General features: G+C 36.9%; 1 protein-coding gene across 6 annotated transcripts; it reads right to left on the reverse strand.

The window, feature by feature from the left end:
* Positions 1 to 26,178, reverse strand: MPZL1 (myelin protein zero like 1; the record flags this gene model as incomplete). Of its 6 annotated transcripts, XR_014492552.1 has the most annotated exons (7): positions 1 to 5,858; positions 7,524 to 7,675; positions 12,571 to 12,644; positions 13,961 to 14,093; positions 16,081 to 16,294; positions 16,877 to 17,037; positions 26,013 to 26,178. XR_014492552.1 is itself a non-coding variant. In XM_083362867.1 (6 exons), the coding sequence occupies 6 exons, from the start codon at positions 26,176 to 26,178 to the stop codon at positions 5,757 to 5,759; spliced, it is 789 nt and encodes a 262-aa protein (XP_083218993.1). In that variant the 3' UTR covers positions 1 to 5,756. The 6 variants fall into 6 exon arrangements, 5 of the variants coding, with proteins under 5 accessions (XP_083218993.1, XP_083218992.1, XP_083218994.1 ...); XM_083362867.1 differs by lacking the exons at positions 7,524 to 7,675; positions 12,571 to 12,644 and adding an exon at positions 9,430 to 9,535 and having other exon boundaries at positions 16,877 to 16,944; XM_083362866.1 differs by lacking the exons at positions 7,524 to 7,675; positions 12,571 to 12,644 and adding an exon at positions 9,430 to 9,535.

Here is a 26,178-nt window from a genome sequence, read left to right on the forward strand (position 1 = left end):
TGAAAAAAGTTTATTAAAATATTCACAAGAGTACAATATAAAGCTGCTTATGAGAATATGGAAAAGAAAGAAGACTTGTACAATAAAAAATTCCAGTTTTTTAAAAGTGCAGAAACAAGGTAAAAAAAAGGGCTCAGTGTTGCATGGAATGGATTTACCTAGTGACAGGAAATTTTAGCACGTCTAAAGTTTGGGAAGTTAACTTTCACAATTGGAAGTCATTTGTATTTTATAGAAAAGTACAGCACCACAAAAACACTGCTCATACATAAGTTGAGAGATTTTTGTACCTTAGTTTGGAATCTGAATTCAATACGTGAAAAGTGCAACTCAGCATATAGAAATAGAAACAATTATGAAGTGTTTCAGACAGTTACATGATTTTGTAATCTCTTAACAAGACTTAGGCTTCAGGCTCATGTGTTGATGACTGAATTACTTCTGCTTTTACCAAAACATACTAAGTAGAGAAAGGAAAAACTCTGAAGTGTAAACTGAGCTAGTTACAAGACAGATCATAATTACTTCAAAAAATAATGCACTGGAGAACATCAAGGACAAGTCTGCCTGTTGGAAGAAACTGTGGCCCAAAGTTTACATTACATAAATCCAGACAAATTAGGAACCATTCCAGGCAATCAAAACAAGAAACCATTAAAGAAATAAAGGAGTTGGCTTCCCGGCCACACCTCTGGAAGGTGCAAGATGGAATTTCAAGGGGTGCAGCCAAAAGTGGCTTGTGTCCCTTAGTGATGAGTCACAAGTCATCACTCAGCCAGCCACCCATGTACCTTGAGCAGTGGTAGTAGGTGGTTGTGTTGCGTAGTCTTAATAACATAAGTAATTGATTGCCAGAGTACCACTTTTAAAATCATTATAGTGCAGCATCTGACATAATCGTATATTGTTTCCCTCATAAACTAATGAGTTCAAGAGTTCCTTAAGTATTTCACCCCTCGGGGCCTCTCAGCTTGCTTACCACCTCTGTCACTTGCACCTCACTTAACATCACTTGGCCAATCCCATACTTACCTGTTTTATCCAACCAATCAAATACCTCCCTCATAGCCACTGACTTCTCCCATATATAATCGAAGGAACGGAAGATGAAAGGATTGAAGAAAAGACAGGAGGTACTTTTTATCTCAAGCACACTCCAAGCTGCTCAAGCAGAAAGAGATGTAAACTCCTTTGTGTGTGTTCATTTCACCATATTCTGGTAGCCCAATCTATTCATTCACTCATATTAGCCAGGTGTAAGTTTATTAGTAATGAAATAGACCAACTACAGTGTCATTCACTTCCAGATGTTACTCATATAAATTATGGCATTGGTTGAGTGCGTTGTGACTGTTTATCACTAATTTCATCACTTGAGCAGCGCATTTAAATAAGCCCACTTGTGTGAATAATATTAGATGACATATAGTTGTGATGTATCATGTCACACATTGATATATGCATAGCAGGAGTTCGTCTCACTGAAACTGCACCCGCCCTATTGCTGGCAATGGGAAAAAGTCCTGATATGTCACGCAACGTCATGTGACATCGTGGGTTTTACATTCCTGCTGTAGAGTTTTCACCTGATGATTTATGTTGATGTAACTCGGATATCGTAATATAACACTGAAAGTGTATTTCTTGTGATATTTTGCTATAGGCATGTCGGACTGAATAAAGCAGACATCCCTGATTTAATTATAGTTTTTCTCATACTTGGTCATATATTTTTCCTTGTTTTACAAACTAAGACTTCATGTCAAAAAAAAAGAAAAAAGAAAATGGAATGATGACTATTTGTGCTTTCTTTTCACTTGCACAACAGGAAATGATGGCTTGGAAAAGACCTGGTGCATTTTTTGCAGTGTTGTGTTTTCCAACTCAAATCTGAAGCCATCCAAGCTTCAAGAGCATTTCAAGAATAAGCATGGGGCAGCTGATGGTGAAGGGCATGATGTTGAGTCATCAAAAATCAAGAGAGCTTGTTTTGATTCACAAGAAACACTTCCAAAATTAGACTGCATTTTTGTTGGGGGAAAAACTTACCTTTTGTGTCATACAAAGTGGCATATAAAGTGGCCAAATCCAAGAAGCCTGATACTATTGCAGAAGATCTGAACAATCCATGTGCAGTAGAAATGGCAACAATTATCAGAGCAAAGAAGCAAGAAAAATATTAAACAGTTGCACCCACCAAATAATGTCCTTCACAACCAAATCATTGATTTGAATGAAGATATTTTGGGCCAAATCATCTCAAATGTCAGACCTAGTCCTTTTAAAATCTCCATTTAATTGATGTCTCCAACTGTAGTCAACTCACAACATTAGTGAGGTATGTCAATAATGGTGCTTGGAAGGGTGACTTCCTGCTTTGAAAAGATCTGAAAACAAGCACAACTGCAAAGGATGTGATGCAGTTGGTGAAAGACTTCTTCACTAAGCATGATCTAGATCAGACATGGCAAACTCACGTTATGTGACATTGTGCAACGTATCGAAGGTTTTTTTTGCTGTTGCTGGCAATGGGGTGGGCATAGCTTCCCAATGACGCGTCCGACCCACGGGCCGCCAGTTTGACACCCGATTTAAATGTCAAGGCAATTGGTACTCTGTGCATTGACAGAGCACCTGTAATGCTTGGAAATAAATGTCTTTTCTGCATTGGTGAAAAAGATTATACACTTGCAAGTTAACCATTTTTTCTTCATTGGCACTCTTTGGCATCAAAATATTGCCTCTAAATTTAAAGAAAGTACTTGATATTTGTATGAAGATCATCAACTGGATCAAGGGGCATACTTTAAACCATCACAACTCCAAATCATTTTGTGAGGATCTGGGAAGTGAGCATTCAGTTTTGCTTTTCCACAAAAAAGTCTGTTGTCACGAGGACAAGCTTTACCCTGCTTCTTTGAACTGCAGGAAGAAATCAAAGGTTTTTTTGGAGAAGCATGAATGGGATCTCGTTGGGGCATTAGAATCAAATGAATTTGCCCAAACATAGATTTGCTTAACTAACATTTTCACTCATATGAATGACCTGAGTGTTTGTCTTTAAAAAAAAGATAAACATGTTGAAGGTTGGGGAAAAATTGAATCCCTTCAAAGAAAATTTATATATTTCATCTTGAAGGATAGGAGGAGGCAATCTCTCAAATTTTCCTTCGCTTGACAAAATGGTTGATGATGTTGGTTCCATAATTCCTACCATGTGTAATGAGACTGTGGTTCATTTAGAAATGCTGTCAAAATTGTTTGATCTGTAGAGCTGAAGGTTTTATAAGAATGGATTATGGATCCATAGTCCTACAATTTGGAGAAAATGCCAGATGATGAAGAGCTGAAGGAAAATTATATTGATTTGTGGACAAATCAAGCTCACGGAATGTAATCTGAAAGCAAGACTTTGGAAGAGTTTTTGTGTGCAGTGCTGGATATGTTCCCATGACCTGGTGGAAAAGAACTCCATGTCATTACATTTGCAACAACATACGTGTGAATCTACATTCAGTTCTTTGTCAATCAAGACAAAATCTGCAAATTGCCTGAATCCATAGGCATACCTGCAAATTGCAGTCCTGCAAAAAAAAAGTCCCACTTTTTGGCAAAATCATGAATGAGAAGCAGAAGCAAAGATGCCATTGAATTTTATGTTCACAGTTGGGATTGATTTTACCTTTTATATTTTTTTCTGAATAAATTAGAATTTAATTGTTATTTCTTCTACAGTACTGATATGATTCAACTTCTTGTTCAAAAATTAGACTTCATCTTCAAACGTAATATTTTTGTAGGGGTTATGAACATTAATCCAACATTTCCTAGGAATGTGAAGCATAGAAAAGGTTGATATAGAGGATGAGATTGTAGAGATTTAATTGACAGGCAAGAAACAACAGTATCATGATAAATCCGAGTTGCTTCATTGTTCCAAGTATGAAGTTGAGAAAGAATTATGTCAAAGAAGCTCAACTTGAAAAACCTAACACAATGACCGATTCCAAATGTGTTTGGACTTCTAGAAATATGATGACAATATGGTTTATGTAATGAAGATCAAGGAATATTTTAACACCATTCACAGCAAAGTTCAATTTCAAACAAAAGAAGCAAAGCTTCCCATTACAATGTTCCTGAAAAGACAACTTCTACATTAACATCTAAAACTCCTCATCCCCCTCAAAACACAAATCTCAGCATCACCCAAACCTGTTTCTTGCTACTCACTGAGACCCTATTACTGATGAGTAATGAATTCGGTGGTGAATACCGAGGCATGCCTTGTTCTTAATTACAGTAATGTAATATAATTTTGATACAGTGTTTCCATAAATATGGCTCAAAAATGTTACTCATTATTCTAAATCACACTGAAGTCATTTAAAATAAATTTAAATATCTTTTGGATAATTCTAAATAGCTGCCCAAGTGTTTAGATCTAGGGATATTGGGACAAAAGTACAAATTTTCAGAGAATTTAAAAAGTTTTGCATGTTCACACGTAACCTCTACAAATATGGAGATCCAACTGCACACTTCTTGTGTGCTGCACAGACCAGCAATTTAGTATTAGCCAACCCTTGTTTCAGTGAAAAAGCACCATTTTTTAAAAGAACCCTTAAACTTATTTTTCATGTAAAAAGCTGAAAAACATATGAGCAGATATTATAGACATGTAAAGTACTTAAGAAAAAAGCAATAGCAATACCTGAAACACTGAGGCAGAGGGAGGGAGAAAGAGCAGATTCTGAGTTAAGAGGAATGACATCAAAAAGATGAAAGGCAGACTTTTTCCACAATAGAGAAGTATACAACTATTTAAGTTTCAGAGTAAAATTGAATGAGAGTTAAGAACTAGTGGCAGTAAAACCGTCCTAATATATTTATGCCTTCCATGAAGTGCCATAAAAGATTAACTTGTAACCATTTCTTTTTACAACTGCAACATCAACCAGCCATTTGTAACTCTTAGAAGTAGACTACTGTGAAGAGATGGTATAGATTATAGAAAGGCATATCAAAATTAGCACCCTATTTTGCTCAAAGAGGTAACTGAGTTTCATCTTTGTTGCTGAAAACAGAAAAGAGCCATAAAAACATCTCAAGGTATTTGCTAATGTTGTACTATAAAAATTACTTGATTAAAACTTTTATATGTCTCAGAGTTTGTTTATGGGAGACTGCCTGTAAATTCCTTGGAGACAAAATTTTGCCTTCCATTAGGTTGGAAACTAAAGCAGGTAAAGATTACTTCTCCTGGAAAAGGAGGACATTAGAGCAGAAGAAGACCTAAGTTGTATGAAAAATTAGATCTGTAAAAACAAAATGCAAAAATATTAAGAGAAATCATGCAGAAGTAGTTCTTGTGTCCATTTCAAAAGTAACATAAAAAGGTACCAATTCCATTAGAATATCCAAGTATTTCCAGTTTTTTCCATATAACAATTGACAAATTGCCTAAAGATGTAACATGAATGTTTGTTTTTCCCCCTTTTCCTAAATATATAATGAACTATTTGGCCATTTATAAGCAGAATTATCATCATATTTTAACATGCAACATTGCTCTCATTTCTGTATGATTAAATAGACTATTTACACACAGTTCATATATAATCTCTTTCTCTCTGTATGCACATGCATTGGTCTTAGCCTAGGCATCAAAGGCCACATATGAGTTCTCTGGGTCAATTTTCTTCAAGCAATTCCAGTTTGAACTTTTGTTAAGCTTTCGATAGGTTGTAATCTCCTCAATTCTTCCGAATGTCAGCATAGACCACAGACTCTGATTTGTTGATTTTGTCACTGCAATGCCCTCCAGAGTGATCTAACTGTGCATAAATTACTGGTCCCTAAAAACAGAAAAAACAAACATGGTATAAACATTATTTATTCTATCAGCGGCTAATGAAAACTCAGAATCACATGCAGATGAAAACAAGGGATTTGATAGCCTCTTTTTGAAATCCAATCTTAGAAATCATACCAATTATATAGATTATTCCTGTAACCATCGATCTGTTGACATAAATGAATATAAAATTCACAGCAAATATATAGCTCTCTGGGTTTCATGCTTCAGGGAGGTAAGATCATGTGTAGTTTACATAGACAAAAAGTACTTCAAAAGTACATCAAGCAATCACAGCCCTACTAACAGCTAACTCACAAGATTCCACTTTTCCACACACTCACCATCACAGATTACATTTATTTTTGTAGGTGGCAGTAATTTAAGAAAAGGAAGCATATGGAATACCAACAAGAAAGGAGCAAGTAACTGAAGAATAATTCCTAGGCATTTATATTTTACAACTCTGTCGATCTTTCTTGACAACATTTGGAGTACAAAAATGTATTCTTTACAGTAACTTTGTCCCATATTTTTCAGAATAGGCCTCCTCAAACCTTTAAGCAATAATGTATAGCTTCATTATATCTATTAGAGTTATTGAATAATTCATGTATCTGCTTTCTGTACAGGAAAAAAAGGACTTAACAGTCCAGTTCTTTAGGACATAAGTCAAAGGGTTTTGTTTAATGGATTGACAGTGCAGATAAGGAAGCATTTTATAAGGAGAAAAGTAATTGGAAAGAATCAATAAGGTCTATGTTAACTGCAAAGAAGTAGGAAAAAAGGGGAAGATTTAATTTTTCCCTAATATGCAGCTGTCGTCTTAAAAAGAAGTTGCATCTTTTTTTTTATTTAACATGCTTTTTCTAGCTACTACGTGTAACTATTTTCTAGCAAGGAGAGTTGATCAGAGAAACATCATAGTCTCTTGCAGGAATTTCCAACTGTAATCAGTTATATAAATAGTAATTTGCTGCAAAAAGTACTAATTTGCAATCATTTTATGTTAATTCTTTGAATTTCATTTAAATAAATTATTTGAATTTATGTCAATCCTTGGAAAGGGCAATCACATTGTCAGGTCCCCAAATTCTTATTGTTTTCCCATGCCTTATGCCTCTTGTTTGGGGCCTGCCATTCTGCTGGGTGGCGGGGGTTTGCTTTCACTTGGGATGACTTTTGCTTTCTACTTTACCTCTCCCACCTCTATCCACTTGAGAAGAGAATGTGTCTCACTTATCAGGGACACAGTTACAGAGAAACAAAACTGGAGAAGACCTTGAGATGCGCACCAACTGTGCCAGTTACCCAAACCTGTGGATTGGCCGGATTTCAAATGGAGACTATGACTTTGGTGGAAGGAGAAAGGTTGCTTGTTTAACTATACCATTTAAAAGGGATTTTCCACAGATCTCACCTTGACTTTCCTACTGTCACTAACCCCTAATAAAAGTTCCCTTTGAGACGATGCCCGTTTCAAGAGTTCTGCTTTCTTGGGTGGTTAGCTGAGGTGGGTCCTTACACACATTTTAATCACTTTTAATCATATCTTAGTTTACACAACTAGTAAATATTGCCAAATAAATCTCAAGAAAAAAGCATAAGCATGGAGAAGTATGCAAGAATAATTGTATTTCAGAAAAAAAGGAAGAATATACAGTACATGTTGACAGAAAAGTTTCTAGCAGAAGTCACGGGAAAAAGATTTTAGCATTAAGAAGCATTGTCTGAAGTGCTATGTAACTGAGATATTGTCTTCTAATTTATTCATTGTACATATAGGAACCCAGATAACCAATCGGGTCAGTATTAGATCTAGAAAGCAGAGAACATAGTTAATTATCACATTCAAAATGAGCAAGCATTCTACAGATGAGCAAAGGAAAAGGAGAATACTACATACCACTCAAACATGCACAATTGTGAGAAATTATGGTTCAGATGAATTTATCGATAAGGACAAGAAGGCAAACCTGACGAGTCTAGCTGAAGATGGAATAAATCTATGAAGGCTGTTTTCAGACATGCCATCTGAAATCCAACCTGGGCAACAAGTTTCTGCTTTCAGAACAAGCAATGTTAATCAACTTTAGGACTAAATGTTTAGGAAGTAAAGAGGTGACTAAGATAGGTAATGCACAAGCTGTTACTTTCAAGGTACAGTATTAAGCTGGTGAATTTTTTTTTAATTTTCCCCTGCCTTCTTCAGTGTGTGTGTGTGTGTGTGTGTGTGTGTGTGTGTGTGTAAACCCCTCCTTATTCTAACAGCAGCAATACAATATTATAAAGTTTTTATAACTATATTATAAAATTCAAAGAATAGCCTCCAAAACCAAGTCAACTTCATTTGCCAGGCAGCAAAGCAAACCAACATTTTCATCAATATCATTAATCTTTTTAAGGTTCATAATCCAGATCTATATTTAAGTACTCACTCATCTGGTATTCATAAATGACAAGAAACTCCATGTTGGCAATGGCTGACACCATTCCTTCGGAACTCGGCATACAAAGACTACAATTTCTTTCCTTTCCCACAACACTCTAGCAATTAATAAAACAAATATTGCCAGCTAATTTCTGGACTTACAGTCAAGACTACTAATAGTCAACTGCAACCCCTGAAAATATCATGTGGAACTGTGTAAGTTAGTTAGAAAATAGCTAAATTTGCATTATAACATCAAATTATCAATAAGTAATATCGCCATGAAACATATATATATGTTTCTCATTTTTCCAAAGAGAACTTCATAATTGTTTTGTGCTCTCTTTGATGAGATTTTATTCCTTACTTAAGCATCTCAAACCACATCATAGTCTATGACTTTCTATTAAGATAGGTAACTTTGAACAGATTTTTAAAAGTACAATCTTTTCTAATCAATACAATTTCTATTATTTCTTTCCATCCAACAAAAATGATTCACCGTAGAAAAAAAACCTATTATTTATTTCAAGCCAGCCTTACTACCTTAGTGCCATACCTGATTCTAAAGTCCCTCGGTCACTTTGGATATAATACTCTTAAGTAATATTTAGTGTTGGGCCAAGACTGAGGGATAATAATAATAATAATAATAATAATAATAATGATAATGATGATGATGATGATGATGATGATGATGATGCCTACAATTCTATATAAATCTAAAACATTAAATACTTAATATTCCCAAAGGCATATAATTACAGCTGAAAGAAATTGAGATACTGTGGAAGAGCTATTTACTCAATCCTCTAGAATTTTTATAAATCAAATCTCTAGGACTGAAGACCTACATGAAGGTAGACAACCTTTAATAATTTATCTCACTGCAGAAATTTATCATTTATTAAGATTAGTCACCCTGCAGTAGTTTAGTTTTGCCAAAGACAGCAAATATCACAAAAATAATAGCCAAAAGATAGCTACATCCCTCACCACAGGGTCTGGTACATCAGGGCTTTATCCAGATATTTTTCCATGTATGTGTTTCAGTGATGAACCGTCCCTTCCTCCCCTTAGCAAAAAATACCACCTTTCCAGCCACTAGATAATCTCTGAGTCAGAGTATGATACCATTTACCTGATGAGATCGGATGGGCACGCTGTTTACCAAAACCTCTGTGTCGGAGGGGGACTTCCGTGGAGCCTGCTTAACTGGAGACATCAAACTCTCAGAGGTACTGCAGCTGATGAGGTGGCAAGCAGATTTTGCAGAATAACATTCAAGAAGTAAATAAAAGACAAAACAAAAACAAAGGCAAGTGATGGCAAGATGAGGTGGCATTAGGCCAAATAGAGTGACCTCAGTGAATGACAGACAACACGTAAATCCTTGCTTTATACTTGCTCAGGTTAGTCATGCCTATATTTTCTCCCCTCACATACAAAGAAGAAAGTCATTCTAGCTCTAGGTTAGGTAAAGAAACGCATAACCACATAAAGGATTAACTTCCCCTGCCATCTTCATCGAATATGATTTAATTTAGAGTTGATTAGATTTAAAAGCCACCCAACTCCCTTATGACTCTGTGTGGTATAAAATATGTAACGTTTAAGTCAAACAATCCACACAATTAAAAATACAGAGAGACCTAGTGGAGAAAACCACCATCATCTCACAAATTAAAACAATTAACAAGGATCCTACCACTCACTCACTAAGCCCTGGTCCTGGGAAGAAAGCTAGATTGTAAGCACTCATCTAAATAAGTTCAGGGTAGGGCAAGAAGGGATTTCATCTCTGGAGAAAAGGTGCTACTGCTGGATAGACAACTTCCAGCATCTCCTGAATTGACCATGCTTAAACAATGGAACGCAGACCTGCCAACTCTGTCAGATCATATAGAATTGAGTATTACATCACTTGGAAGTGACTTTTCTATATAAAAATTTGCTGCTAGGAGAAATACCTAGCTTTGGTTCTAAAAATAGGAATAGTAATCAACCCTTTTCTAGTATATCAGCTTTTCATAAGATTTCCAAATGTTTTGGTCAATAGCTGCTGATGGGAACTGTAGCCTAAAGTATCTGTAGTTATCATATTGGGGAAATCTAATCTAGTTTGGTTTTCTTCCTACATAGCATACACAGTGATGCTTAAAAATTTGAGAACCCTTCTGAATTTTCAATATTTCTACATCTATCACCTAAAACATTATTGTTCTCCATACATTGCCTAAAACTAGATAAAGAGAACCGAATTAAGCAAATGGATCAAAAATGTTTTATTTGTTCTTTTTGTCATTGAGGAAAATAATTCCAAGCCATGGAAGAGGTACATGAATCATTCAGTAACTAGTGTGTCCCCCTTGGAAAGCAATAATTGCAACTAAAAGTTTCTTGTGACTTTTAAGCAGCCCTGCATATCAGTTTGGAGGAATTTTAGTCCGTTCCTCCATATATAGAAATTTTTACATAAGCAACTTTTCCACTGTTTCATTTCCAATTATGTAGCTTCCCATTCCTTGCATCAGCTGCCCGCTTTAGGTTCTTCCTCAACATTTCTATAGAATTAAGGACAGGACTTTGATCTGGTCATTTTAAACATTAGCTTTTTCCTGCTTTAAACATTCTTTCCTCGTATCACTACGCATTTGGGTTGTTGTCTTGCTGCCTGATCTACTTTCTCTTGAGCTACAGTTCACAGATACCCTGACCTTTTCTTATAGAATTTGCTGCTACAATTCAAAATTCATAATTCCAAGCAAGTCATCCTGGTTTAGACGTAGAAAAACAGGCTCAAAACATGATACTGCTACTACCATGTTTCCCAGATGGGTTAAAGGTTTTTTGGTAGATTGCAGTGTTTGCCTTCATTCAGACCAAAACACTCTATTTTGGTCTCATCCATCCACAGAACATTCTTCCAGTAGCTGTCTTCCTTATTTACATGGTCTTCTGCAAACTGTAAATGAGAAGCAATGTTCTTTTGGGAAAATAATGACCTTCCTTCCTTCCTAAAATGTATTTCCCACCCATCTTGTATTCAACAACTCCGCATTTCTTCTTGCGATCTTGCCATTGTTCAGTAATCTGCTAGTGGTCTCATGAACACTGACATTCGCTAATTCAAGCGAGGTCTTAAGTTCCTCAGGCATTACCTTGGGCTTCTTTGAGCCCTCTCACAGCATTGAGCACCTTGCTCTTGGTATAATCTTGATTTGTTGATTAGTCCTGGGGAAGGGCAAAAATGGTTTTCAATTGTTTCCATTTGCACACAATCTGCCTTACAGTGGACTGATGGAATCCAAACTCTTTGAAAATAGATTTGCAACCTTTTCCAGTCTGGTGAGCATCAACAACTGTTTTGTTGGAGGTCCTCAGAAACCTTGTTTAAGCAAAGGCACATTTCCACATGCCCGTGTTGTGAAGATCAGACTTTGATTGTGATTATCAAGAATTCTATTCTTTAAATAAGCAGCTTTTGGTCATTTTCCTCAATGAACAAATATGTCTTTGACTCATTTGTTTAATTGAGTTCTCTTTATTTAGTTTTAGGGCTTGTGCGGGAAAACAATCATGTTTTAGGTCATATTGACAACAAGTATTGAAAAATTTTGAAAGGTTCAAAACTTTTAAGCATCATTTAAAATCATATGCAAGTGTGATCATGGCAAGATGACAATGAGATTAAGCAGAAAGCAGGTCTCCACTAACCAATTTTGTTATCAAATATAAATACTGAACATTCAAAAGACAGACATGAGATATGAATACACAGAAACACAATACTGAGAAAATAATACCTAAGTACTAGTAAATGGGCTTCATTCTTATTAAGACTAAACCCCAGCACACAACGATCAAAGGACAAATAAGCATCTGGAATCTATTCTAAGAGAATGTGCAACTCAGCACTGAACCAGTTAATAATACTGAATTCACAGTTTGTGCATTAAATATTTTTAGGTATATATATATATATATATTTACTGACGACACCCTTATTTTTTGTCATAGTATAAAAAGTCCAAATATTCCATTCATTCATACATCTGAATTAGCTGCTTCTGAAGGTACATAGCCTTGTTGCCAAAACTGAAGAAATGAGACAACAAAATTCAGACAATAGATGAGATATGCTGCCCCTTCACCAACAGTCCACAAAACAGAAATTCAGCATAAGTGTTGGAAATATGTTAGCAGGATAGTAAGCAAGGGAGGCAGAAATTATATACATATGGACATGAAGTACCAAAGAACTACTGGCATGATTTGTTACCATGATATATAGTGGGACTGGAAGAGATGACCCAGCCCTGTTACATTCCCAGTCTTGCATCTATATCAGGATCTCTGTAAGGAAAGGAAGATAAAAAGCAGGATCCAATCCCAGCATACCAAAGTAGTAATAGGGAAAAAAATCAAAGAAAGAATAGACATTGTGATACTGCCATGCAAGAGTTCCCACCACCACCCATCTCAGTTACAGCTCTGTTAGTTTATTTAGAAATTAGATATCATATATTATGTGTGTGTGTGTGCGCACACACACGTTCTTATTTGTAATTACTAGAATAGACATCCCACCACTTAGTAACCATCAGAAACACAGTATAGTCAGTGAAGTCAATGTTAATGTTTGGTGCTTAGAGACAACCACAAAAGAACAATAATTTTAAACAAAGATAGTCCCAAACCTTTAGAAATAATACAACTTGATGAAAAAAATTATTATTCATATTAAGACTTGACATCCGTGGATGCAGATCAGTATTCAGGTGTTATGGAAACAGTTACATGCATGAGGGAAATTAAGCTTGCCACTCTGAACCAGAGCTTATACAGTCAAATTCACTGCACTCATTCAACCTTACCACTGACATCTATTGCAGCACTTTCTAAATTCTGAAAGGTTACAAAAAAGATGCCAATTACGTACACCCAGTACTGATCGAGTTTTTAGCACTGTATGAATAATATTTACTGGATCTACAAAAGCAAGAAGTCAGGCCATGAAATGATTGATCCTGAAAGAATTGCTACGTGCCATTTTCTACGCACAGAACTGCATTTCTGTTGGGATTAAGTGACAAAGCAAAGTAAGTGCCACCACCAGTTCAAAGGAGCCCATCAACCAATTTTTCATGGCATATAATCTGCTTTGAAGATATTGTTTAATAGAAGCTCCTCAGAGCCAAATTACAGGAGGCATCATGAGCGCAACAGGAACAAAAAGAAGTCATGCATATGATAAAGCCAGTGAAAATAGCAGAAGGGCAGTTTTCCCAAAACCAAGATTGGAAAGCTATGGAAAGCGGACTGTTGTAAAAGGAACTGGCAGTCATACCCCCCAATCTTAGAAAAAAAGTTGTGCCATCCAGAATGTAACCTGATAGGGCCACAGCCTCCTTTATTCTAAGAGTTGCAAGGGAGTAGTTTTAGACTACTTTCAAGGAGGTCACTAAGCTTAATGGACCTATGCTCACAAAGAGGAGCAACATATGAACATATGTACGGCATGAAGTTGATAATTTATAAGCACAGGAGGATGTGGTTTCTAGCTCTCCCAGTAACTTAACATAAACACACAATTCATGTTTCAAACTGTTCCGTGTTCCCTCCACCTCCACCCTCACGTATCTGAAGAAACAACAAATATAGTGCCTTACCCAGAATAATGCTTTTTGGAATTCTTCTTTCTGATCGTAACACACACAATAAGCATGATGATGAAAACTAAAACTAGAATGCCAACACCGGTTATCCCGAACACAAGGGGAAGAGGAACTACAGTCAGGTTACCTGAAGAGGGGAAAAAAAAACACTTTCATTTCAGTTATCTTATACCTTTTTAAAACTGATCACACATTATTCCATTAGAATTTTTAATTCAGTTGTGGATGCATCTATATTATCAGTATGCTTTTTTATTTACTTATTAAACATGAAGTGAAACCCATTGATATGTTATATAGAATGCCTCTTGCCTTTATGTTTCCAAAAAAAACCCCTTAACAGCCAACTAAGATTCAGCTTGTAATCAATACTTTTCACAAGCATTATTACCATATGTCCCTAACTATACTCTTGTGCATTTGATTTGTTTTTTAAAAAGAATTTTATATTTGTCTCTTTTCATATTTAATTCTCTTATAGCATATTTCTCTCACCCATCATGGTAATTTTGAATTTTATTTTTGCCTTCTAAAATATCCTTCTTTATTTTCTATCACCTGCAACTTAATAAGCATTCACTCCATCTCTTCATCCAAGTCATTAATAAAAACTTGAATTGCATAGGGCCCAAGACTATATAGTGGTTTACTCCAACTGGTGTTTATGCCACTCAGAGGAGGAACCTTTGACAGTATTCTCCAAGTATGATTTTCAACTACATATATGCTTAACTGCAATGACATTCATACACTAGCTTGCACATCAGAATGCCGAAGCACTTTGTAAAATATTTTACTAAAATAAAATTATGTTTTATTGCAGCATTTCTGTCATTTACTAAAAACATTATGAATCAAACAAAATTGATTTCAGATTAAGGAATAATTAATCCTTAATCTGGAATAATTTGGCAAACTTTCCTGACAAATTCACATTACCATTCATGTGGCCTTCTGACAATTAATCAATCTTATACCACTTAGAAAACCATCTCTTTAGGTGTGATTGACTCCCCTACATGCTTCCCCAGATGCTAGTTTAGAGTTCTGAGCCAGTCTCAGGCACGTCAGGAAGGGATGCAGCTGAAGGCTACAAGCCAAGAGCGGAGGGGCTGAGCACAGGGGAGCAACCAGACAAGCAGCTGGCTGAGCTAGAGACAGTAGAGGCACAGCTGAAGCTGGGAAGCCCAGAGACTTTGAACGGAGAGGGCACACAGGTGCAGTTGGTGAGTGGAGATGAAGAAGACCTGACTCCGACTCCTCCTCCAGATCCAAGAGCATGTAGGGCTGAGAGGAGGCAGGCACCAAGATCATCAGCCAGTCTACTTGCAAAAAGGCAGCCTCGTCCGTCTTGAGGGGCTGCACCAGGAAGCAGTTATTTAGTTCAGTAAGGTGAGTGAAACAATGCTGGGAACATGTCCATTTCCTTGCTCTGTGTTCTTGCCTTGAACTTCGGATTGTGCCTCTTTAACTGTGGAATTGCCTTTGCCTTCTCGGCTTGCCTTTGCCCTGTGGCCTTGCTTTTGCCCTGTGGATTTACCTTTGCCTTTGCCTTAGCCTTGTGGGCTCATCTTTGCCTTCTGTGTGGACTTGCCTTGTCCTGTGGACTTGTTTTGCCTTGTTGCCTTGGCACATGCCTTTGCCTTGGAGACTAAGTTTTGACTAGTGGACTGGACGTCCCTTTGCCTTGTGGACTAGTGCTGGCTTCTTTTGAGTACCCTGCCAAGCTCATTGTGGGTGAGCAGGTGCTGGCACACAGAATTGCTGGGGAATACTAATTAAGGCTTGGAAGCCTTAATAAAGACTCCTAACACCATGGTGTGTGTGTGTATGTCAGTGGGACAGCACATTAGGACGTGCTCTAGACTTCCCTTTTTTAAAAAATGTCAGCTCATTCTAAGTTATTCCATGACCTTTATTACAGTAAAATGCTGGTGAAATTTCTACTCCACTGTTCAGAATGAAATAATGGACTAAAATTCAGCAGAACAGCCAAACAAGTACTTGCTTCAGTGCATTGTTACATACAGTAATTTTAGAGAAAGAATGCCACTTACGCACAACTTCTCCATCACTCATTAATTAATTTTTCATCCATCCACTTATTACTATACCTTTCTCCATAACCCTGACTTTGATTTTTCCTGGTGTAACAACTATATCTGGAGGGTTTTTAACATCACAGATATAGGTTCCATTGTCCTGAAATTGCATGTTTGCTATAGTGATTGATGCATCTTTTTTGTTAAGGTCTCCAGCCCAGCTGCTTCTGTCATCAAATTGTGTACTCTTCCCAGGATATGCTTTTCCATTGGAATAGTAGAAGAACTATAATCGAAAACACAAAAAATATGCTGTATTAAAAACCTGCTTTCCCCTATTTCTTAACTAATCCAAATTTCGTTAAAACTCAACTCATACAATACATGAATTTCAAAACAGTGCAAGTGACAATGATAATACTCTACTTGAGAGCCTGTAAAGCTGGTTTTAAACCAGCTGAAAGGTCAGAGAAATATTTAACACATAATATCACAAGAATTTTAAAAGTTTCAGAGTAGTTTCAGGAGCTCAGGTATCTTGCTCTGCCTCACTTTCCTCAATTCTGTTTCCCTCCCCCCCAAACTGAACTGATAACTATTACTATTACATGATTTCCTTCTGTTATCAATTTATTATTTTCCCCATCATATTAAGATAAAAAGATAACTAACCAAGCAGGTGAAGTGGGTTAAAGCATTTCCTCATCTAAGCAAGGCTTTTGGTAGCAACCAATTTTGGAGCAAAATACAATTAATATCTTAGCCAACACTTCAAGGATACAATCAGGTTTTTAGTAGTACAAGGAGCAAGCAAGAACAGGCACGGCTTTTTACCTCTTACAATTTTCTTTTGCAAACAGTATCTTACCGAGACAGGAGATAATGATCCCTCGCTTTGGAAGCTCCAGGTGACAGAAGCTGAACTGCTGATCACTTCTGTGGAAGTAAAAGTGCATGGAAGCTTTGCTTCAGTCCCATTCTCCACAGGAAAGTCTTGCGGTGTGTATACCTCCACAGCTGAAACCTGGACTATCAAGAATATCATTACAAGAATCAGAATACCAGATCCTACATAAATATTAACACTATATCAAACATAGGTATGAAGAGTTTAATCAGCCAAACGAAGATTGAAGAATCTATTAAATGAAAGATTGAATTAAAAAAAATAAGCAGTTTCCGTTCACTTTATCTTACTAAGCCATCATGTTGCTGGTTAGTTTCTGATTTTGTGTAAAGTATGGATGCAACATTACAATTTACTGTCATGTGCAGACCAGGCTTTTTGTAGATTCTCAAGAGAGAAACTCAGTACAACACATTATTTCAAGAATTTTTCATCTTTATTATACAGACATCTAATTTCTTTCCCAGCAAGCCTAATTTACAGACAGAATACAGTATTTCTTTACTCCCTCTTCTGCTATCCATTTGATATAAGAGCAACCACTTGCAATTGTAAATTGCAGCGTGACATTTCTCTCTCCTCAATATTATATAGCTGTTTTCTAAATAAGTGTGCATGCACTTAATGAAGTTGTCATATGGTACTATATAGGTGCACTATTCTATCCCCTGCCTACTTCTTGATTTAGAATTAATAAAGGACTTAAGATACTGATGGCTTATTTTCCCACTCTTCAATATGTTAGCAGCTGTTTTTCCTGTGTCTGGTAAAACATTGAACTTCTATCATTTTTTATCACTGTTCACTGTTGCTGATTTTGAAACTGTAAACAACTGCACATACCGTATTTTCCGGCGTATAAGACGACTTTTTAACCCATGAAAATCATCTCAAAAGTTGGGGGGTCGTCTTATACGCCCAGTCGTCTTATACGCCGGAAAATCAGCGAGCCCGGGAAGGCACACTCTCCCCTCTCATTGTGGAGGAAGCAGGGCAGGCTGGCGTCTGGCGGGAGCCGGCAGGGCAGTCCTGCGCACGCACGCACTCCCCGGCTGTTAAGGAGCACTCCTTAGCAGCCGGGGAGTGCGCGCGTGTGCAGGACTGCCCTGCCGGCTCCCGCCCGACGCTCTTCCCTCTTGAGGCAGCATCGCTCCCCAGCTCCTAAGGAGTCCCCAGTGAGAGGGGAGGGCGTGCCTTCCCGGGCTCGCTGATTTTCCGGCGTATAAGACGAAAAATCTTGAAAATCATCTCAAAAGTTGGGGGGTCGTCTTATACGCCCAGTCGTCTTATACGCCGGAAAATACGGTAAATAGAAAATATACACTCAAGGACAGAGAAGGACACTGTATTTAACTTTGCACCATATAGTGGTTCTGTTGATTCAGGGAAATTTCTAACTTGACTGGGGGTACTTAATCTTTTGCATGAACTGTATGTCTTTCAATTTATACTTTAGTGATATGATCATTATAATATCGTGGAATATTAAGTTACAGGTAATCCTTGGTTAACTACTTGACCAATGACTGTTTGAAGATGCAACGAACAAATAGTACTTACATCCAGGCCTCAAAGTTCTGGCCGTAGCAGCATCCCCGCTTAATGACAGCAGCAGGGACTGCTGGGATTGCCTTTATGACTATATCACTTGGAAATAAATATGCCAATCTCAATTATCATTGTTAAGCAAGGATTACCTGTAAATCATAACAAGCACTGGAAGGAATCTTCAAATATAATTTTGCCCAGCCACCTGTTTATGGCAAGAATCCATTACTATTCCATCCTCAACAGATGGCCATCCAGCTTCTGTTTAAACACCTGTGGCAGAGAACACATCTCCCAAGTAATTCCATACCACTGTTGAAGAACCATTATTGTTAGGATTTTATTTTGATATTCAACCAAAATATATTTCCTTGTTAATTAACCCTACCATTTCTGTTCCAGTTTTCTGCATGGCAGCTTGACAGGTATCTAAGGATAGGCATCATGCCTCACCCAGACTTTTGTAAGCTAATCATAGTTAACACCCTCTCCCCAAATGGCTTCCTTCCGACCAAGCTCTATTTTGTTGATGTCCTTTCTAAAATCTGGTGCCTATTACTGGACATAATGTTCAGTAATACAGAAAAAAAACTTATCTGGTTCTTGGCTACTTTATTTCTATTATTTCTCAGATTATATTTGCTGTGAGGTGCTGTTGCATCATGCCAGTAGCTCAAGTTCAGCTTGTGATGCACAAAGTCACTTAGATAACATAACCCTCAAATCCTTTGAGTATCGTGCTTTGATTAAATCTGGACTGACAACATTCCAAAATCTACAAAAATAAATTTCCACTTTTTGAATGTAGGTGGAACATTTGTTCTTGTACAATCAGCTGACCCATCAATTATCCTTCAGAACAGGTATACCACCACGAAGTTTTTTCAAAACCTATATGCATTCAAACTGACTGGAGAATCCTTGGTTTGCAGCACCATTGATGTTACCTAATGAAGTAACAGAATGTCTGCCAGCAGCCAAGCTCAGAGAGCAACAAGGACTCCACAATTAAACCCTGAGCATTTCTATCAAACTCAGTTTAATCCTTTCTTTTCAATCTGCTTTCATAGCTGGCTGGCAGAACAAACATTTCTAGATGAAAGTGTTGAATATGTGTCTAATGCCATTATACAATGGCAATTTTCAATACTTGCCAAATAAAAATGAATTATAATTAGTGTGATGTGTGGTTCCAGTCAACTGTGATTCAAAATAGACCTGATCATATTACACTTTTCTTTCTACAACTCATTCCTCACCAAGGCATCTTGTTTTTTCTGGAAAACCAAAAACCAAATATGAAATTTAACGGTCACCTCTTCATCAAATTAAAAAATGTTTTAAACTGTAAAAAAAAAACCCACTAGAGACCTCAGAGGATGTATACTAAGTTAGGTTTAAATTTCTGTATGTTAAATTGTTGTGAGTTAAATTCCTAGAAAGATCGCCAATGGCCATAGGTCATATACAAGAGAACACAGTAAGTATGATCCATTGGAAAAGTAAGTAGAAACCCACTCCCATGAAGGAGAGTAAATTAACATTCACAATCAGTGTAAACAGGTCACTACAGAATGTGAACCCCCACCCCAGGCTAGGAGGTATCTAACAAACAGCAAATGACAATGACGTGTAGTATTAGTGCTGATCATGTGGGTGGATTAAGGCACATGGCACATTGGTTTGATGTTAAAAAGGTATATAGGATTCAGAATCATGAACCAAGTACGCCTAATATTGTCACAATAGAAATATCAATACTGAACACTGGCATTCTGTAAATCAGTACTCTGAAACAAATACAATGGTATGTTTCTTTCAAAAATTATAGTCAGCTAGTGACATACTTGGAGATAAAGGTGAAAAAAAAATCCCATGTTCAATGAATGCAGAATTTATGTGTATACCAGTATTAGAAAATCAAACAGGGAAAATACATTTGAGCATTTCAATGCAACATCTAGCAACCTTTGGGAAGAATCCTCCCATTTTGTCAAACCAGAGATTATAAGAATCAAAGGCTTTCTAACTAATAAAAACATGAATATAGTTTCAACATTTATGCTTGGATGTTGAAAAGGAGCTACCTAAAATGCTTTGGAGTTTGTTGCTGTTTTACAAGCAATGGTATCCCATGAAATACTGTTTCTGAAATACTGAAGAAAACTTAGTAACAAAGTTAGAAACTGGCAAACAAGTTAATCCTCCTTTTCCAGAAAAATGTTGCAACATCCAAAAATGTTTTCTAATGACAAATCCATAGAATCAAAACACCACACACACACAACTAGAGGATGCAATTGTTTCAGTACCCAGTCAACTTCCTGTGAAAAACAATGTACCAAAATGTTTCGATGCAACACTGAGTTTTCTGAAATTAGAGAGAGAGAAAAAAAACAATGTTTACTCTCAAAAACTCCACCCAGGCCCTGTGAAGCTTAAGAAAACAATAGATTTCAGAATCATAATTGCAGGATCTGGATATCCTAAACTGCATGTTTTATTTTCACATGCTCTCAGAGAGCATTTTAGTTTGAAAAAAAAGTCACTAAATTTTTCTAACTAGGGAACACCAATACCGGTAATTAAGCCAAAAGAAATAGCATGTTAACATTCCAGATTAGTACACAAATTAGGCTTTAGCTTTTTTTGTGAACTTCTCTATAAAAATAAGTAGGTTGACATTTGTGACCTAGTTTTTAAGAATTAAAAGTTTAAATTCCCAGAAACCGTTAGCTTGCAACCTCTTCTTAAAACTAGTATATGCAGGGTGAGTTGGAACAACTCATTTGGCCAGAAGAGATAAGAAAATTACACCTTTGAGCACCCAGTTGGGAGAGCTGGCTGACATTATTCTTTTCAGATGATGAAATCATACTTTATGATTACTCTGAAGCAACACCATGATATTCCTCTTTTAACATTCTTGATGTTTCCTGACTTTCATAGTATAATTCGTAATGTTCACAACTAATATTACAGGATTCTGCATTAGTTCAAGGCTGTTTCAGTTTTTGATCAAAAGCGCAGGCAAATCAGCTTAAAATAATATTCCTGATGAAAGTAATTATCAAAACCTCCTTATAACAAATTGGGACACAGAATCACCACTGATTATTCTAGATCACCTGCCAATATTTACAGACTTTAATAATGCCAGAACATAGTAAAGAGCAGTGCTTTTTTCATCATTGAACTCACTGGAAAGGAGTTCTGGCACCTTTTTTTGATGGATTTTCCAAGTTTTAAAAGTAACTTTTGGAAATTTGATGTTTGCTCCATGTGGACTTGAATCGCCCTGTCGAGCGTAGCAGGCCAGCGGCAAAATCATTAAAATGATGCATGCGGGCTGCTTGTGTGTGAGGTCAAATGCATGTGTACTTCATCCAACTGCTGGCTTGTGATTGGTCGTATGGTCATGTGCTGAGTGCTTACTGCGGGCAGCAACCGTTATGTTTCATTACACAACTGATGTGTGTGGGTGTGTGTACAGTGATTTGACTACATGGGAAAGATAAATAGAAGATTAACAAGATGTGAGTTCTGGCACCTTTTTTCCTTACAAAAAAGCACTGGTAAAGAGCAACACTCAATCCCATTGTTTTTTGGAGTTCACATTTCCTAAGCTTTTTAAGAGTCACCGCACAAAATACACAAAATGCACACCACATTAATCAAATTGGAATAATAAAAGTGTTTTCTAAATTATATACCAAGATTTTGTAAAACAAAGTTTTGACAATAATTGTTCAACAACTGGAGTTTAGTCTAGAAAAAAATTAAACATTAGGGGCAATTAATTTTGATTATCACACTATATTCAATTAATCCAGAAAGTAATAGTAGCCTGACTCAAGCCATGTAAATAGTTTGGACTAAAATTTCCTTGCCATTAGTCATGTTGACCAGGGCTGATGTTGATAGAAGACTAACACATCATTAAGTTGCTTAGTTTCTGGTTTCACTAAAGAGTGTTTTTTTTTTTTGCAGATTTCCTTATAGTAAGAAGGAACTCAGCAGTACAATAATTGGTATGATTATAGATAAAGCATAGATTAAGCATGGACAGTCTATGGCCACCTCAAATGTTATCAAGTTGCAACTTGCACCATTCCTCAACATTTGACAGGCTTACAAGGGCTAATCTAAATTTGAGTTCAACAACATCTAGATGGTCACATGTTACTTGATACCACTATGAACTGCTACAATGAGAATTGAAAGATTCTGAAAATATATTAAGTTATTATATTTTGTTAAAGAATACTCCATACTCCTTTGATCTACTATTGAAAAATTGTGATGTATTCTTAGATTTTAAAACAATCTGATTGAACATGGAAACATTTTAACATTTTGATCAGAACGATTCTATAAGCATCTAGTACCTTACCAACTCAATGACTTAAGTAGTAGAACTTGCTGACTTTATAATGTAATGCTTGGATCAATAACTCCACAAGAAGTTGCTATCATGGTATTCTCTAAATGGTACGGATGACAACTCCCCAGAGTCCTTCCTTGCTGTCCGAAATGACAGTGGTTTATATCTGAATACCTGAAAGATAGTAGGTAACCTACACCTGAAGCAAGCTGTATGTAGGCAACCATCTGGAGCATTATTTCATTTGCCTATTAATATCTGCCCAGCCCAGTTCAACTTGCAGAACCAATCTGAAAGGAATAACTATTTTTGCCCCTAGTCAAATTATCCTACTTATACTATAAGAGATAGACAGAAGAAACATGAACACTCACTTAATTGTTGCTTCATGGAGAATTCTTCTTGTCGCAACATGTGTAACAGCAACAGCTAGGTTTATATTTTTGAGAAATCGCTATTATCTAACCAGTTTAATGTAAGACAAAAATCGAGTTTAGATTTAAGAATGTAGCCAATTGTAAAAAAAAAAGTTCTTACTCCTCCAGAACACTGTATAAACAATCATCCTAAGGTTATTTTCCCGTTAAATTGAAGTTTTTAAAAGAGTGTTTTGTGAAGGCACTCTCAAATCTGACTAATAGATAACACTGCTTTTATAGTCAGTTGTCTTTTAAAAATAATGGTTTCATGGAAGAAAATAAGATGTTTATTCAATAATTGCAATATGAGAGGAAATATTTTGATGAAATTTAGAAAGAAAAAACCTTTCCATCTTGGAATAAATTGTATCCAAAGTGTATCCTCCAATGCTAAACTGAAATGTTGTTTGCCTTTGGATTACTGTGATGCGTAGACCATACATAACATGGTTTTGAATATATTGCTAAACAAAAATTTAAAAGACACATTTTAGCTTAGGGTTACAATGGAACCAGACCTAACTCAGTTTCTACTCATGAGATAAGGTCTCTAAGTAGGTTTTTGAACTGAGCCCTAAGACCACCAGTTCAAAATTCAAATCAGGTTTTAAATACTGAATTAAGTTTTGAAATACTGTAGGTTTTCTGTGCTAATAAAAAAGAAATAGAACAATATACAAACAAAATGCTAAGCATAGAAGTGGAGGAGAAAATAATATAGTACTTCATATTCTAAAACTAAACTCTCTTTCTGGGAGACAAGAGCCTACTTTGGCATAAAACATGCCATATACAAAAAAGGAAAAAAATTCATCCACCTTCACATTTACCTCTGGGACACAAGGTTACAATAAACCATGACAAAACTTGCATTCGTTTTAACCACTGCTAATTTCATTAGTCATTCTTTTTCTTTGATGATCTAATTGTGGAAAAATCTCACTTCTGATAAATATATAGTACAAATTAACAAGTCTTACATCACCTTTTGTAACTACTGTAGTAGAAAGCATGGAACTCGAAAATGAAAAAAATATTTTCAACTAATACAATCTTTCCATTATAAAAACAACTTTAAAGCACCACACTGGCTGAATCTTGATATTAGCTTCACTTATATCCACGCTATACATGAAAAATAATTTTAGCATCCATACTGAAGGATAAATGTTACACAATTTTACTATTGTTCTGTTTGCTGTGTAATTATATAAAGTACATCAAATATGAAATGCTGATTTCGTGTAAAATTGTCATGGTAATAAAACTCAGAAATAGGGAATAATGCCACCTTCATACTGCTAATATTGCTTCAGGGTACAAAAATATTGTCTAACTTGGCACCAGATTGGGAAAGGATGAAGTAATGTGTGCATATCAATTAATTTGTAGAAATATAGCACTCTGCCACAATTAAGGGACAGATTGGATTTATAAAATCATTTTAATGTTGTCCTTTTGCATGCAATACTTTTGCAATCCATCTAAACAGATTATGAGAGAGAAATGGGAGCATAGGATAGAATATTCCCTATCACACTGTTGCCTGCACACAGATTAGCAAACTAGTGACATCAATGATATCATATCATTTAGATAAACCTATTTTCAGTTGAGCAAAATCCTCTGGTAACATATGAATGTTTATCATTTGTTTTCAATGAAAAACAGCTGCAAATATTACAGGAACCAACCAATTCCTAAACTGAAATTCAGGTCTAACATAATGTGTATGAGCTGAGCAATTCTGAGCACAACTTGGGTCTTATCAGGACATCATCAAAGCTTCAGTTAGGACATCTGAGACATACAATGAATTCAGAATAATTGGGTTCTGCTTGCTCCCAATAAGACAAAGTCCAAAGTTTCTTGGTAAATAAGCAGCTATATCAAGTTGTTTAGCAAGTAAAATAAAGAACTTGAAATTTTAAAACAGTGTAAAGCATTCATTTATACTTGTGCCAATTTGGGGCGATTTATTTTCATTGTGTACTCGTCAAATAACAGTCCTGGAAAGCCAACAACCATATCACTACTATCGGTACGAGAGCGCTATAATAAGTATAGTAAGTCCTGCCGCTTATGTGTAGTGTATTCATTCAAGAACGTAGCAACTCTTTCTACCTTTGCACACCCGCTTTTCCCCCAAGCAGAACGTCCCCGTCATTTGTGCAATTGCACTATGTCGCGGACGTGATAACAAAAAACAACAGGGGATACAGCATTCAAAACGGGAAACGGGGTGCGTGTCTGTAGGTGCGAGACAAGAGAACACCTACTAACATCTGTAGTAGGCTCAGCTCTAGACTGTTTTGCAAAGCGATTAAAATGTACGCACAGGCACCATTATCCTGACACGTAGTACATTTATTTTTTCTGCCCCCCCCTTTACAAGGGAGTAAATGAGGCACCCTGTCAGAGTGTGTGTGTGTGTGTGTGTGTGTGTTGCTCAGAGCTCCTATCCAGCCTCCCCGTCCATCCCAGAAAAGCAGCGTTACCCTCCATCCCTTCGCCTTTTGCCCAGCGGTCAGCCTAATGCCCCCCCTCCCCTCCCCTCCCAGCGCAAACTGGCGTCGGCGGATAACCGGGTCCTCCACCTCCGGCCCACGCCCGGTCTGGCTAAGAAGGCAGCGGGTCTCCGCGGAGGAAGAAGCCTCTCTCCTTCCTCCAGCGCTGGCTTCGTTTCCCTCCGCTTCCCCCAGTGCCCCGGCGCCCAAGACGATACTGAAAACGCGCCTCGACTCACGCAGGGACGAAAGGACCGCAAGCTGCAGCAGCAGAAGGAGGAGCGCCGGGAAGGAGGCCGTAGGCGCCGTGAACCGCCGCGAACCGCCGCTCCCCGAAAGCGCCGCTAAAGCCGCCGCTGCCAACGCCGCTGCCATTTTCCTGCTTCCATCGCCTTTTCCTCCCAT

This window comes from Vipera ursinii (assembly GCF_947247035.1).
Source record: "Vipera ursinii genome assembly, chromosome: 4".
NCBI classification, from domain to species: Eukaryota; Metazoa; Chordata; class Lepidosauria; order Squamata; family Viperidae; genus Vipera; species Vipera ursinii.